Source organism: Mus caroli, chromosome 15 (assembly GCF_900094665.2).
Source record: "Mus caroli chromosome 15, CAROLI_EIJ_v1.1, whole genome shotgun sequence".
NCBI classification, from domain to species: domain Eukaryota; kingdom Metazoa; phylum Chordata; class Mammalia; order Rodentia; family Muridae; genus Mus; species Mus caroli.
The window spans coordinates 34,295,992-34,312,022 of NC_034584.1; the positions used below are offsets into that span (position 1 = coordinate 34,295,992).

The following is a 16,031-nucleotide window of genomic DNA, read 5'->3' on the forward strand; positions in this document are numbered from 1 at the left end:
CAATTGTATTGGCCAAATGTTTTTGTATCTATCAAATATTTATGTTGAACCACTGTTTCTGATGAATTTTCACCAAGTAACAAGTTTTCAAATCACAGCAAGTATTTACATAAGATACATATTTTTCAAAAGATTTATAAAACTTACCAGGACCTATGATTAGAAAATTCTGAAAAACTAGACTAAGTAAGAATTTTTCAGCATAAGATGTATAATAAACATAAAAGAAGATCCATTACAGATATTCTCTTACTTAGGAATTTTAACATAGCAGCAGCCATATTAGGTGATTTTAGAGGAAAAAAATCCAGCTTTTTCTTTTTTACATTACACTAACTATAATGTAACAAAACACATTGTTTCTAATTTTCAAATCAATTATGCAAGTTCGGTATGATTATTCCTGTCACTTTACACCATGCATATTAAGGATTCAATAATCTGCCCAGATTTGCTCAGCTAGTGAGACTCTCCTTTGCTCCAGACTTCCAGGCTCCGAGGTCCATAGCCTTTCTTTCTTTCTTTTCTTACTTTCCTTTATTTTAATATCCCAGGTTGACAACTCTTGGCAAGTGATTTTTTTTTGTTATTGTTGTCAGTAATAAAATTAAATCATGTCCATTAGTTTTAACATTAAATGTATTTTGTGAGAATAGGTCATTAGCATAAAATATTTATGGTTTTCAATTTGCCAGAATATTTGAGTACGCAAGATTCCCTTGCACCCTGGCTGTACCACTTAACCATCTAATTATTTCAATTCCAGGAAGATTGAGCTATTGTAAATAATAATGTTTTTTTCTAATATTTCTAGGATTCATCAAAATTCCAGAAACTGCTCAGAAATTAAACTTCTCTTTTCTCTTGGCTTTTCTTAAAACGCTTAGTTTTTCATTAATTAGATTTGCATTATCTCTAGGTTTTCTGTGAGGTGCAGTGGACTAGAGAGAGCTGAGGACTACAAGAGTGGGTCTTTATAGACCAGCTATAGAGACAACTTGACCAGATTTTTTTTCTTTCAAATTTTAATCAGAAATTTAAGAGTTGTGCTTCCTGTTAAGCCAAATGTTTATTTCCCAAATTTTAGCTAAATGTTCTTCCCTAAGGCCATTGCTGCTTTGGAACTTTTAAAGGCCCTCTGGGTGTGGTGAAAATGCTACGATGACTACTAACCACAGAGGTTTCGTATAAATTTCTGTTTTAGGATAATTACCGCCCACTTTTGTTTTGTATGCATCTGAGTAGAGTATTGCAGTACCCACCATGGACAGTTAAAGTGCTGAGATAGGAGCGAGCTAACTATTGCTCTGTGTGCTAATACTGACGGCTTCTGCGTATTTGTCAATCTGTATCAACAGTATCGCTCAGGATGGGATCCACATAGAGGGGCAGATACTGTTTCCACTAAATCCTCCGACAGTGATGTAAGTGATGTATCTGCGGTTTCAAGGACTAGTAGTGCTTCTCGTTTCAGCAGCACAAGCTACATGTCCGTCCAATCAGAGCGGCCGAGAGGAAACAGGAAAATCAGGTAAGAACACTTGGGCAGTAACCGTTCTGTGTACTTCAGAGGGTTTTATTGCTGTGAATAAACATGAATATTTTTCTAAAGTATTGATATATATTGTTTAAAAAAGCAGTAAGATAATCTATATATGTTATTTTCTTTTATCTTGGTCAATTTTTGTAGAACTGATGACAATTCTATGTTTTAAATTACTTGAAATAATTTCTTTATGCTTGTAATTTAAAAACTAAACTGCAATTGTTAGATTTTTTTTTATTAAACTAAAATGACAGTTAACTGAAGATGTGAATTTAGCATTCTGATGAATAAGAAGCACAGTTGTCTTGGAAAAATATTTTTCCTGGTTGAATAGATTCTATTAATTCAAGAGAAAAATCATTGCTTTTTAATAGGAGGCTTTCCTACCCTCTTGATAGTATTATAAGTACATGGAAGAACTGTCTCAAGAAAATTTTGTATATGCTAGTCTCTTAGTTTCCACTTGACTATTGATTCATACATAGTGGAACTCTGTTGGAGAAACGGCAGGCCCTGCCTGCGTCCCATGTCATCTTGTAATGGAAGATATAATTTTAAGACTAGCATACCAGATATTGCTGACCAGTGCATCTCTGATATGCAGTGGAAGGGCATTCAACACTAAATTGATCTAAGTCTCCCCTCAGTTCTGATTGTCTTCATTGTCTCTGTCTCATTTCACATACATTGTTCTTGACATTTTTTCTTTTGTGTTTCTTTGCATGCTTTCCATTTGTGTTTCATTCGAAGGCCAAAGGGAGGAGAAGAGGGAGGGGAAGGAGGGCTTAAGCAAGAAGAGCCAGTTCAGAAGGAGCAAGAGGCAAAGGAGGAAGGGATTAGTGAGGGTGGGACAGGGAAGGAGATGACAGAAACATGCCATAAGGAGAGAAACAGAGAATCAGGAGATGAGGACAAAGCACAAGCTGCTCCCGAGGAAGGGAAGGAAAGAGAACAGAACAGCAAAGAGGACTTGCAAAGGAGTCTCTCCCAAGACGACGACAGGTAAAGCCACTGACTGTGTGCCTGCTGCCTTTCCTTAAGTATTCTTTCACATCCAGAGTCCTCTGTGTTACTTCTGACATAACTGATTAATACACTGGAAATTATCATCAGAGAGTTTACCTTGCCTCATCATTGATACATATCCACCGGATCCGGGAGTCTGATTTTGTTTACCATCTTTTTCTGAGTAGACAATCAAATTTGAGTTTGACTTTAGTTTATGTTCTTAGCATGAATTCACAGTGTACTTTCCCCAACTTCCCTCTACAGATGTGTAAAAGGGAATTTTGCAAATCCTTTTATCTTTAGTGGAGACTATTCAGGGAAAAGAAGGTTAACACCCTTAAAATGAGATCCTGAAAGGCCTAAATGTTTTAACATAATTAAAAAAAATAATTGTGTAGCAGAAAAAAGGAGTAAAACTTGGATAAGGTTTAATAAGTCTCTGTCTCCTTTGAAACTTGCTAGTTTTCTGGGATATTCTACTGTAGTCTGAAGCCTGAGAAGAGTTAGAAAGCAGAGGCAGTGTTCTTCATATTCTGGTATTTGTTGTTCTTATTAGTCTTGTTGTATGAAACAGCATTTCACTCTTAACCCATGCGAGACCTGAATTTGCTATAGTTAGCCATCGAAGCAAGTCTCAAAGTCATAATCCCTCTGCCTCAGCCTCTGAAATTGTCAAACTCCAAGCGTGCACTACCCTGCCTGATCCATGATTCTCTGAAAAGAAATGCTAGATACCCAGGTCTTTTGGAAGATAAACACGTTAGATAATGCTCTTCTTAAGATGTATCTAGTTAGAAAACACAGCCAGAACAGGGGCGTGGCACAGGGAGAAAACACAAACAGTAAAGCAGAAGAATACAGGATACCCCAGGGGAATGGAAGCCGCCTAGTCTTTCTACAGTACATGGGGGAATCAGCGTGTGCAGCCAGACTCCCTTTTCTCATGATGAAGAGCTTGCTTTAATTACATCTGTGTGAGAATGAAAGTTACCAATAATGTCATTTTGAAGAAGTTGAGTTTTCTAGCAGAATTTGATCTTTATATTACACAAATTTTATGAGAGGAGCACAACCTATATTTATGTTAATTTTAAGTTACCTCAAACCCAATTGCATATTGAGCTTTTCCCAAAATAAAAGAGAAGACAATTGAGGTAGTAGTTTTAGCATACAATTCAATTGTGTCTTTTCTTCTGTCTTTTAGCTGTATCCATGATCTATTAGGTCTTTATAGCATTCAGTAAACATAAACATGTATCTTTAGTAAGGCACATTTTGTGATTTGACTCTAAACCAGTAACTTCAAGTCTGTTGTTGTTTTATATCTAATTAGAAAATTACATTGAGCTATATAATTAAAACAACCATATCCTGATTTGTGAAAAATGTATTTCATGACTAATTCTTAGAGAAAAATCTTTCTGAAAGAGACAGTCTAATTTCTTCCAAGTGCATAGAAAAATTTGAGTCTTGTGTGTTTTCAATGTACTGTGCAGAGACGCCATGAGCCACGCACTTTACCTCAAGCCAGAGCTTCTGACTGGCCACCTTACTTGGTAGGCAGGGACACAGAAGCTTATGACTTAAACTCTTTACTTTACAAGGCTGCTGTCACCAGTTTCTCCTGGATAAAAGAATGTTTTATTTTATGAGGGCAAGGAGATGAGTATATTCCTAGCAAGATGATTACCAAGTATCTTAGTCAGGGTTTCTATTCCTGCACAAACATGATGACCAAGAAGCAGTTGGGGAGGAAAGGGTTTATTCGGCTTACACTTCCATACTGCTGTTCATCACCAAGGAAGTCAGGACTGGAACTCAAGCAGGTCAGGAAGCAGGAGCTGATGCAGAGGCCATGGAGGGATGTTCTTTACTGGCTTGCTTCCCCTGGCTTGCTCAGGCTGCTTTCTTATAGAACCCAGGACCACCAGCCCAGGGATGGCACCACCCACAAGGGGCCCTCCCAGCTTGATCTCTAATTGAGAAAATGCCCCACAGCTGGATCTCATGGAGGCATTTCCCCAACTGAAGCTCCTTTCTCTGTGATAACTCCAGCTTGTGTCAAGTTGGCACAAAGCCAGCCAGTACACCAAGGCACTGTCTGTACTCAACTTACTCTGGAGTGCGTGGGGACCTGTAAATTTTAGAGGGTCAGGTTGATTTCTCTAGGCAACTTATATTTCTTAAGATTGCAAGAAGTTCATAGAGTTCTTGAATTTTGATTAAAAAAAAAAGGAGTGTCACTATTGAGTATTTAGAGCAGTTCTAGTCCACACCACAGTGACTTCAATAAACAAAAGTGCTACTGTGGTTGCTACCTACTTTGCAACGAGTATACCTTGTTGCAGGATATATATTTCAATGTAAGACTATTCTGCTCATTTGTAGTAAATTTGCTAAATGTTTAAGAGAAAAATGGAGAGCAAAAATGTGTTTTAAATGATTCCTTAAATGTTAGGTTTTTGTAATGTGATTAATAAACGACTGTACTCATACTCAGGTGTATATATACACAAATGTGTGTAGATCTAGTAGACTTTCCCATCGCCTTAATGATTACACATCGTATACTGTAAAAGGTACAAGTATATTACATTTGTGTATGTAATATGGAAACAGAGAAACTTGGATGAGATAAAGTATTGAGAGATAAAGAGAAATGATTCATTCAACCAGTATTTATTTAGAATTTATCAGGTTCTGAACTGATATCTAGGACAGAAATGAAATTAAACATTTCTACACTGGAGGGTAAGTGGTTTCTTGGTAAAAGCCTCACTGATAAACCTGACAGAAAGCACCGAGCTATAGGAAAGGGAACTCAGTGCTCAAAGAAGTGAACTTAAACCATCTATGATGGACATCAAAAATCAAACAATAAAAAGGATACTTTTTCAAACCCAACCACATCATTAGCTTGGTGTCCAAACTAAATGGTATCCATTCTTCCATTTACTTATTCTGGGGACACAAGACAAAGATTAAAAATTAGGAAAATTTTCATAAGTTTTTATTAGTAGTATATCTATAAATGCTACACAAATATACTATTTCTTTTTAATGAAGATTACTCTCCCAGTAGAGAGTGTTTTAGAAGAAAAGATCAGTATAGATTCAAGCTTTCATGATTACTTATTTGTATAAAAGAGATTTATACTATTAATTAGTGAGGCATGAGATTAATTGTTAATTACATACTTAATCAAAGGCACTGCAGATGGAATACTAAGTTTGCATCATATTTTACATTATAATTAAAATGTGAAAACAATCTTAAACCACTTTAGTGGGGAAGCATTAAGCAGGAACAGTGACTCACACCTGCAATCCCAGCATTTGAGAGGCTGAGTCAACACTGTTACCAGAGTGTAAGACTCAACTGGAATACAATTTACTTTAGTCTGTGCTACAGAGCCGGACCCTTTTTAAAAGTTTTTTAAAAAGAAGGAGGAGGAGGAGGAGAGACCACGAAAAGGACTAGCAACAATATTTCGTGTGAAAATAATTGTTCTTGGGACTGTAAAGTGTGTGTTCCCACCTTTGCTCTGTCCTGGCCACCTCCCCACTGGGCACCTTGTCAGTGATTCCCACTCTTTCCCATCCACACTAGACAGCAGACATCATTTGTCATGCTGAAGTTATAATCAGGAACTAAGAGGTAACTGGTTCCATGGTTAGCCACAAGCACATGACACGTTAAATATGTTTCTATCAGCTGGAAGATGTTTTCAAATCTGTGTGTCATTAGTTAATATGATAATGCTTGATTTATTACATTCACCTTTTTGTTTGCTTGTTTTCTGGGACTGTTTTTCTGTGCTAACTCATCTCACAATGGACTCCTCCCTTGTATTTAGTTGCATAAATGGCTTGTGTTTTCTTTAGGTTTTTCTTTTTCAATGAAAACACAGCTTGTCCAGAGTAATATGAGACTCTTATTGTAACACTACTTAATGCTTGTATATATAAGACTTATCTAAGAACTTAAAATGAAATATAACTACTTGAATACCACCTCTAACATTGTAATTCTATATATTTAAAGTAGAGACCAGGAATGTCTATATTGAAAAGGAATGCCCTGGGAGATGCCACTGTTCATTTTCTCTGTGCAGTTAATTGTGCTTTCTTTTTTACTTAGTTATCTTATTTATTTATATATTTTATTAGCTGTTTTCTTTATTTACATTTCAAATGTCATCCCCTTTCCTGGTTTTCCCTCCCTCTATTTCCTTCCCCCTCCCTCTGCTCACCAACCCACACATTCCTACTTCTTGGACCTGGCATTCCCCTATACTGGGGCATAGAGCCTTCAAAGGACCAAGGGCCTCTACTCCCATTAATGACCGACTAGGCCATCCTCTGCTACATATGCAGCTGGAGCCATGAGTCCCACCAAGTATACTCTTTGGTTGGTGGTGGTTTAGTCCCTGGAAGTTCTGGGGGTACTGGTTAGTTCATATTGTTGCTCCTCCTATGAGGCTGCAAACCCCTTCAACTCCTTGGGTCCTTTCTCTAACTCCTTTACTGGGGACCCTGTGCTCAGTCCAATGTATGGCTGTAAGTATCCACTTCTGTATTTGTCAGGCACTGGCAGATACTCTCAGGACACAGCTATATCATTCTCCTGTCAGCAAGCTCTTGTTGGCATCCACAGTAGTGTCTGGGTTTGGTGACTGTATATGGGATGGATTCCCAGGTGGGGCAGTTTCAGGATGGTCATTCATTCAGTCTCTGCTCCACACTTTGTCTCTGTAACTCCTTCCATGGATATGTTGTTCCCCCTTCTAAGAAGGATCAAAGTATCCACACTTTGGTCTTCCTTTTTCTTGAGTTTTATGTGGTCTGTGAATTGTATTTTGGGTATTCTGCGCCACTGAGCTAATATCCATTTATCAGTGAGTGCATATCATGTGTGTTCTTTTGTGATTGGGTTACCTCACTCAGGATGATATCCTCCAGATCTATCCATTTGCCTAAGAATTCCATAAATACATTGTTTTTAATAGCTGCGTAGTACTCCATTGTGTAAATGTACCACTGTTCCATTCCTCTGTTGAGGGACATCTGAGTTCTTTCCGGCATCTGGCTATTATAAATAAGGCTGCTATGGGCATAGTGGAGCATGTGTCCTTATTACATGTTGGAGCATCTTCTGGGTATATGCCCAGGAGTGGTATTGCTGGGTCCTCAGGCTAGTGCTATAAGATCAAGAATTGACAAATGGGACCTCATAAAATTGCAAAGCTTCTGTAAGGCAAAGGACACTGTCAAATAGACAAAAAGGCAACCAACAGATTGGGAAAAGATCATTACTAACCCTACATCCGATACATGGCTAATATCCAACATATACAAAGAACTCAAGAAGTTAGACTCCAGAGAAACAAATAACCCTATTTAAAACATGGGGTACAGAGCTAAACAAAGAATTTTCAATTGAGGAATACCGAATGGCTGAGAAGCTCCTAAAATAATGTTCAGCATCCTTAGTCATCAGTGAAATGCAAATCAAAACAGCCCTGAGATTCCACCTCACCCCAGTCAGAATGGCTAAGATCAAAAACTCAGGTGACAGCAGATGCTGGTGAGGATGTGAAGAAAGAGGAACACTCCTCCGTTGCTGGTGAGATTGCAAGCTAGTACAAACACTCTGGATATGTTTGGTGGTTTCTTATTTATTTTTTTTATAGTCATTCCATTTGTTTACATCTCAAATGATATCCCACTCCCCATCCCACAACCTTCCTCTCCTCCTTCCCCTTTGTCTCTATGAGGGTGCTCCCCCACCCACCCACCCACCCATACTCTCTTACCCCACCCCTCCAGCATCCCCCTACACTGGGGCACCAAACCTCCACAGGAACAAAGGCCTCCTCTCCCATTGATATCAAACAAGGCCATCCTCTTCTACCTATATATCTGGAGCCATAGATACCTTCAGGTACACTCCTTAGTTGGTGGTCTAGTCTCTAGAAGCACTGAGTGATCCAGCCAGCTGACATTGTTCTTTCTATGGGGTTGCAATTTCCCTCAGCTCCTCCAATTCTTCCACAGGCTCTCCTACCAGCGTCCCTGAGCTCAGTCTGATGGTTGGCTTCAAGCATCTACATCTGCATTGGTCAATTGCTGGCCGTATCTCCCAAGGAGCAGTCACCCCAGGTTCTTGTCAGCAAGTGCCTCTTGGCAACAGCAACAGTGTCAGGGTTGGAGTCTGCAGACAGGATGGATCCCTAGGTGGGACCATCCCTGGATGGCTCTTCCTTCTGTCTCTGTTCCTTTTTTCTTCCCCCTGTTCTTCCTTTGGGCAGGAACATTTCTGGGTTAAAAATTTTGAAATGGGTGTGTGGCCCCATCCCTCTTCCAGGGGCTGTGCCTATCTATTGGAAGTGGTCTCTACAGGTTCTATCTCCCCCTCTCTGCTAAAATAATCCCTGTTGGGTCCTGGGAGCCTCGTTTTCCTGGCGTCTGGGTCTGGGACCCTCCCGTGGCTATCCCCATTTCCTCATCCCCCCATTACATATTTTTATTTGATTTCCTGACCCTCTGTACCTCTCTTCTGTCCCCTCCAGTACAGGATACTCCCTCCTTTATTTCCTCCCCCCTTCTCTCTCAATCCACCTCTCCCAATCATCCTGTTCCCTCCTCAATATAAGACTGAAGTATCTACACCCTAGTCTTCCTTCCTCTTAAGCTCCATGTGGTCTGTGGGTTGTATCAAGAGCATTGTGAGTTTAGGGGCTAATATCTACTTATCAATGAGTACATACCATGTGTGTTCTTTTGTTTCTGGGTTACTTCACTCAGGATGATATTTTCTAGTTCCAACCACTTGTCTGCAAATTTCATTGTTTTTAATTGCTGAGTAGTATTCCATTGTGTAAATGTACCACATTTTCTGTATCCATTCTTCTTTTGAGGGAGACCAATGTTTTGCTGGTGGTTCTTATGTATAATAGCTTCTGGCTATTATAAATAAGGCTGCTATGAACATAGTGGAGCATGTGTCCTTCTTATATGTTGGAGCATCTTCTGGGTATATGCCCAGGAGTGGTATAGCTGGGTCCTTAGGTAGTACAATGTCCAATTTTATGAGGAATCACCAGACTGATTTCCAAAGAGATTGTAACAGGTTGCAATCCTACCAGCAATGGATGAGTGTTCGTCTTTCTCCACATCCTTTCCGGCGTCTACTGTCACTGAGATTTTTATCTTAGTCATTCTGACTGGTGTGTTTTCTAATGAATCTTGAAATCAGCTTCATGAGTTTCTGGAAAAGAATGCAAATGGAATTTTGATAGAGCTTAGAAAATCACCACCATTTATTCAAAACTTGTACTTATTTAAAATGTTGTCACTGGTGTGTGTGCTGATACATGTGAGAGGAAGACTTTGTGGAGTCAGTCCTTTCCTGCTTTCCTATGCACTTTTGGGATCAGACTCAAGTCATTGGGCTTATGCGACCTGTGGGCTAAGCATCTCCCAGCATGGAGGACTATTATCATTTTTAAGATTAAGTTTTTCAGTTCATATCATAAGATGTTGTTCCATTTTTTTTTTTACTTTCCTGGAATTATATTTGTATTTCTGATGTAGTTACATATTTTTTAAAAAACATTTACTCTTTACATTTTGTTTTGGTGCTATTATAAATGGAATAGTTATATTAACATCATTTTGGGGTCATTCATTGAGAGGATCTATGAGTACAATTGATCATTATTGATTTTGTTTACTACTGTTTCCTATGACTCTATATAAAATGTCTTGTCTTCTGTCATTTAAGGTAACTGTACATCCAATTTCACAATCTAAAACCTTTGATATTTTTCTCATGATAATTGACCTGACTAGACATCCACTATAATCTTGAGTAGAAGTAGCTCATGGAAGTCCTTAAAGCAGGCATTTAAAATTACATTTGCATTAGATATGAAAACCTTTTTGAAGACGCTGTCTCTTAGTGATACTCATCCATTTTAGAATAAAACTTTCTTTCCAGCTAAGAGCTCTGGCCATTTTATCTGTCACTCAGTTTATAGAATTAGATTCATTATTATCTTCATTATTATCTCCTGACCCATCAAACAAAAAACCCTAATACATAACTTTCTCTCTCCTTTTCACTCTCTCGGAGTCTGGTACTTTTTCAATACTTGTACTTGCTCAAAGCAGAAAGCTGGGAGTCACTCTTTTCTCTACTGACTGTTACCTTCCTCCAGTTTCCAGGTCTTCCTGACTTTCTATTTAATCATCACTGACTCGTGTCTATTTTCCTAACTCCATTTATGCTTTCATAATTTAAACTGTTTTTCTTTCATGGATGTGATTTAAAAAATCATATCTTTTTAAAAATTATAAATCTAAATGTCATATTGACAATATAGAACATAAGCAGTCAATTTTTATGAGATAGGTAATTTGTGAAAACTTAATATTAACAGTTATCTTCACTGGATATTGAATAAACAATGGATACGTCTTGGAACATGGTCAGCTAGGTAAAAGCTCGGAGCACTAATTCCCACTACAAAATGTCAACAAAGCTTACAGCATTTATGCCAGTGAACCATCTAAAGACAAAAGCTCCTTTTTATCACTTGGGTATTAAGTATGCAGAAGAGGAAGATTTACTAAAATAAAAGCATGTTGGTACTCTCTCTGTAAAGAAGTTCGTTGAGTTGTACAGTGTTTGCGACTGGATAAATGTTTCAGTGGCTACTTTTATGTGTCTGTGTGATATTCTTATTTGTGAGTTCAATTCAATGAAGTAAAATTGTATTTTTATTTTTATTTTTTACAAATTAAAAAACAGCAATCTGGGTTTTGAGGTGAAAGAAGACTGCAGTGTCCTCTGATGTCACAGACTTTTGTTCTGTGGTATTGCTTTACTAAAGTAGATAGAATTGATGATTGCAGAACCCCAATAATACTTTAACAAAATCATACATCTTGAAAGAATGATGTTCATAATATGTTTTGAATGCTGAAAAGAAATATTTTTAATAAGTATTGTATGTAGAAATTAAAAATTCAACTGTTTAGTTTATAAAGCATATTTTCTTCATTTTCTCTGTGCCTTAAAAGCTAGCTTTCTCAAATTTCTATTCATCTCTTTCTTCTTTCATTCTTAAATATATATTTATCTTCTTGTAATGCAAAGAAGGACAAACTTCATTTCCAAGAAAAGGTGACAAATTTCTTCTTTTTATAAGCCCATTCCATCTTTTTCTCATAAATGATATCATTAGCCTGGATTTGCACACTGTCTATATTAAAACTTTTCAGCAATCAAACTAGAATCATAAAATTTAGGAAATTAAATATAAGAAATGCCTCTAACCCATCGTATTATTTTCTATGCATGGCAAAGCTGGAAGTGCTTGTTGTTCATTTTGGAGGGTCAATTTCCAGAGTGGGCTAACAGAAGAGTTGAGATCTGCTCGTGGTCTGGGGAGTCATGCATTTGAAAAGGACTAAGAAGGCACAGTGAGGGGGGTGTAAACCTGCTGCTAACAGAGGAACTAGAACCAGAGGAGTGCTTGGGCAGGGACCTGGCAGACAGCTAGAACCATAAGAGGACTGGGGCAGAAGCTCAGTTAAAGGAGGAAGAGGTGTGGGGTGGAGGCCTTAACATTTAGCCATGGCAAGTGGGATGTTCTACCTGTGTACCTCAGTTTTCTCAGAAAGGTTATCACTCTGGAACCCCATGGGACTGTCCTCAAACTCATAGACATCTACCTGCCTCTGCAATTCTACTGCTGGGATTAAAGGTGTGCATCACCATGCCCAGCCAAATGAATTTTAGTGGATTCCATAGGAAAGTTTCTCAGAAGAACAGTCATGCTTTATTAAAAATGGTTTTCATCTAGTTTACTACTTTATAATTTCATATATATCTATAATATTCTTCAATTAAAATATCCCCTGGCCCCATTCTCCTTGCAGCCTTTTCCTTCTCCCACCAGATTTCTTCTCCTTCCCAAGGGCCTCTCTTCCTTTTGTGTCTGCCTGTCTGTCCATGTGATCCACTGTATTTACTAAGGATAGACTGCAGGAACAAAATAGAATTTACTTGAATAGGAGCTATGTGGCACTTAGGAATATAAGTTCACCTCTCCCTGAAACTTTTAACTTGCTGAAACTCCTTGGAAGAAACAGGACATCTTTCTGCCATCCATGATGGAGTGCTGATAGGCCTGTGCTGTGCAGATAAAGTGTCTTTTATGAGTGGGTAGGTCAGGAGCATGTTTGAGAAACTTTGCTAGTTGTGGGACAACCTAGATATAAGGCCCCAAAAGGGCATTTACTAAATTATTGTGTATCTTTTCATACACATTTTGATAGGTTCCTCTTATAGGTTCTTTTAGTATTTATTGTTCATATGAATATGAAAACCCTATTTAAAATCAGTCAGCAGGTTAAGTATAGATGCAAATACTTAGAAACATAAAGTGTTTTTTTTAAATCAGCGTTGTTCAAGTGCATCCTCAGAATAGTTAATCACTTGGATTGATAGTGGGGTGTGTGTGTATGTATGTGTGTGTCTGTCTGTCTGTCTGTGTGTGTGTGTGTGTGTGTGTGTGTGTGTGTCTGTGTGTGTCTGTGTGTTTTAAATTAGGCCTGGGTCAGATAACTTTGGGAACCACTGTGTGTGCTGTCAACACTAGTAAAACGCATATGCATTTTGAAATGCTCTATAATGAAATCATTTGAATTAGTGTTTTGTAATCATTATGATGTAAGTATTTTATGTAATACTTTTGAAATTTATTTCTGAGGATGTACTTATAGCTTAATGATATGCCTTAATTTTATACTTTTAGATTTAGCTTGTATTTTTAAGGTAGAACAAATATTTTGTTCTTGGCTGTGTTTAAGTAAAGAATTTAGAACTATCCAGAAATCTTTAAACCTAAAAATAATCATAGAGATTGGAATAAGTAAGCAGATAAATGAACTATGGAGAGAATTAAAAACTCAAATAATAATTCACAAATACAACAGGAAAAGTTATCCAAGGAATACAAAATAAGATTTATTTATCAAATAATGAAGCTAATAGAAGAACACCATAAAAATAGTATGCATAATTCAACAAATCTTATGAACACTGAACGCTCTTGCTGATTTTCACATATTTGAAAGTGTAATGCATTGTACTGTTTGGAAAATCACTTCAAATAAAAACAACTCATAACACACAGACATGAAACAGACAAATGACCTACGTTCTATATTTTCCATACTTACATCAATGTATTGACTTGGGACCATTAGTTACTAAGATTAAAATTTATCACCCTAGAATTCTATTTATGCCGTGTGTGTGTGTGTGTGTGTGTGTGTGTGTGTGCACGCGCGTGTGCACATGCATGTATAAACCAAACTGTATCTGACATGCTTAACAAATCTTTCCAAAGTGCCAGCTGTGCCAACCGCACCCACTCCATTGTTGCTTTTATCAGTTTCTTTGTTACGTCTCACTTTGGAATTTTTCAGAGTTCACTCTTACAGAGAGATTATGAGCCTCTGATTTACACATAAAATATTTTAGTATGTTATTAAACTTTGTCCACCATTTATTTAAATATGCCTCCTTGAAGAAATGATTCTATTTTGTACATTACATGGCAAAAACAAATAAAAATTATTTTGGCCCATAAAATATTTATTTTTCTGTTTAAAAATAAATGAGTGCTTTAGGGAGATATTTTATATCTTTATTAAGATAATATACAGTTACCCCCATTCTTCAATTATGTTTTTAAAGTCTTCACTTAATAGATAATACTGTTCTTCTATCATTTGCAAATTACTACATGGTTTAAAAATCTTATTTTATAAACTGCATATATAAACATAGGGCATATGGGTGTCCATTTCTAGTGTGTGATATGCACATATATTTGCACATGTATATATGTTACACGATATATGCATCTTGATCTATCATGGCACTTAAACAGTTCATCTAAAGTGATAGAGCAAGCATCAGTATTTATATATTGAGATGAAGATGCTCCTGACTTTAGAGTCGTGTATCACCATTTTAAGGGAACGGTAGGAAGGACTTAGGTTCATTCTGTACAGTGTCTATCACTACAAAACTGAGATTCACCCACGTTTTACTGGTGCTTCTTTTGGGGAACAATGACACTGTGATTCCAAATTTCACCTTTCTGGAAGTAGCATCTGTTTTTCTCTGAGTGCCTCCATGTAGCCCCTAATAATGGATGAAGGAACATCTGTGTTGTTCTAAAAGTGAAGGCTTTACAAACTGAAGAATTAGATTAAACATACTGTTCTTTTTCTAATCATTTAACTGGTATGATATTTTATAATTCCTATAGTCATGATTCTTAATTTATTACATTATTTACTTTGTCTATGTGGGATGGTGGAGTGTAACACTGATCATGTGGGGGTCAGAGGACAGTTTGCAGGAGTTGATTCTCTTCCCACCATGTGCGACTTGTGAATCAAACTCAGGCCACCAGGCTTGGCAGCAGGGGCTGGTGAACTGTCTCACTACTCCCCACTCCCCTCCTCTCCCCCACCCTGATGATTGATTGCACGACTTTTACCTCATGATTCATAATCAAATTATTAATACATCATTTCTTTTTCATATTTAATTATTGGCAGAAAACCAAAGATCATGTTTGAAAGACCCTTTAGAAGTTATTTACTACTCTGAAATAAAATGGGATTTCTACAATATTTGGCTCATTAAAAAAAAGCATTAGGAAAAAATTCTTAAAACAAGTACTCTGGCTGTGAAAAGCAGGAGCCTTATGTAGTATTGTTGAGAGCAGACTGTCTGGTCTCCTCCCCTATGTAGTGCTGTGAAGAGCTCACCATCCAGTCCTGAATGGTTACTCTCTATCTTACAAGACTGACTATGATATTTATAATTATTATAGGCTTTTTATGCCTAAGCCATTCCTATTTACCTATGATCTTTAAAGGGCAACTTTCTTAGCTTTCAGAGTGATCATGAGTGAATTCATTTTTAAATTATGCTTTGAATGTATATTTTGTGCATTCGTTTATATTTATAGCATATTTCACAATTTTAAAAATGTGAAAAAAAATTTAAATGGAAGAATTTTGTCTAAAATTTCTGTCCTAAAATTGAGCAATGTTATGTTTTAACCCACTGGCAAGTAAAATAAACAATTGTTTATATTGCACAGATATGTGTACTTATTATCATAATCATATTTTCCTTTTATTATTGTAATTCTTTATAATTTTCATAAATTTTTTATATTATAACCCTAGACTGATGATCTTTTTTTATTTTTATTTTTTAAATATTTTTATTACATATTTTCCTCAATTACATTTCCAATACTATCCCAAAAGTCCCCCATAGCACCCCCCACTTCCCTACCCACCCATTCCCATTCTTTTGGCCCTGGCATTCCCCTATATTGGGGCATATAAAGTTTGCAAGTCCAATGGGCCTCTC

The 16,031-nt window shown here is 37.1% G+C and overlaps 1 protein-coding gene across 49 annotated transcripts in view; it reads left to right on the plus strand.

Moving 5' to 3' along the window:
* Positions 1–16,031, plus strand: part of Rims2 (regulating synaptic membrane exocytosis 2) — a 482,991-nt gene that overhangs the window by 380,204 nt on the left and 86,756 nt on the right. For 41 of the 49 annotated variants that reach the window (XM_029469498.1, XM_021184232.2, XM_021184233.2 and 38 more), the window contains one exon: positions 1,359–1,531. The exons of the other annotated variants lie outside the window; for them this stretch is intronic. In XM_029469498.1, coding sequence (XP_029325358.1) covers positions 1,359–1,531 — 173 coding nt within the window. The remainder of the gene's footprint in view (positions 1–1,358; positions 1,532–16,031) is intronic. 49 annotated transcript variants of the gene reach the window in all.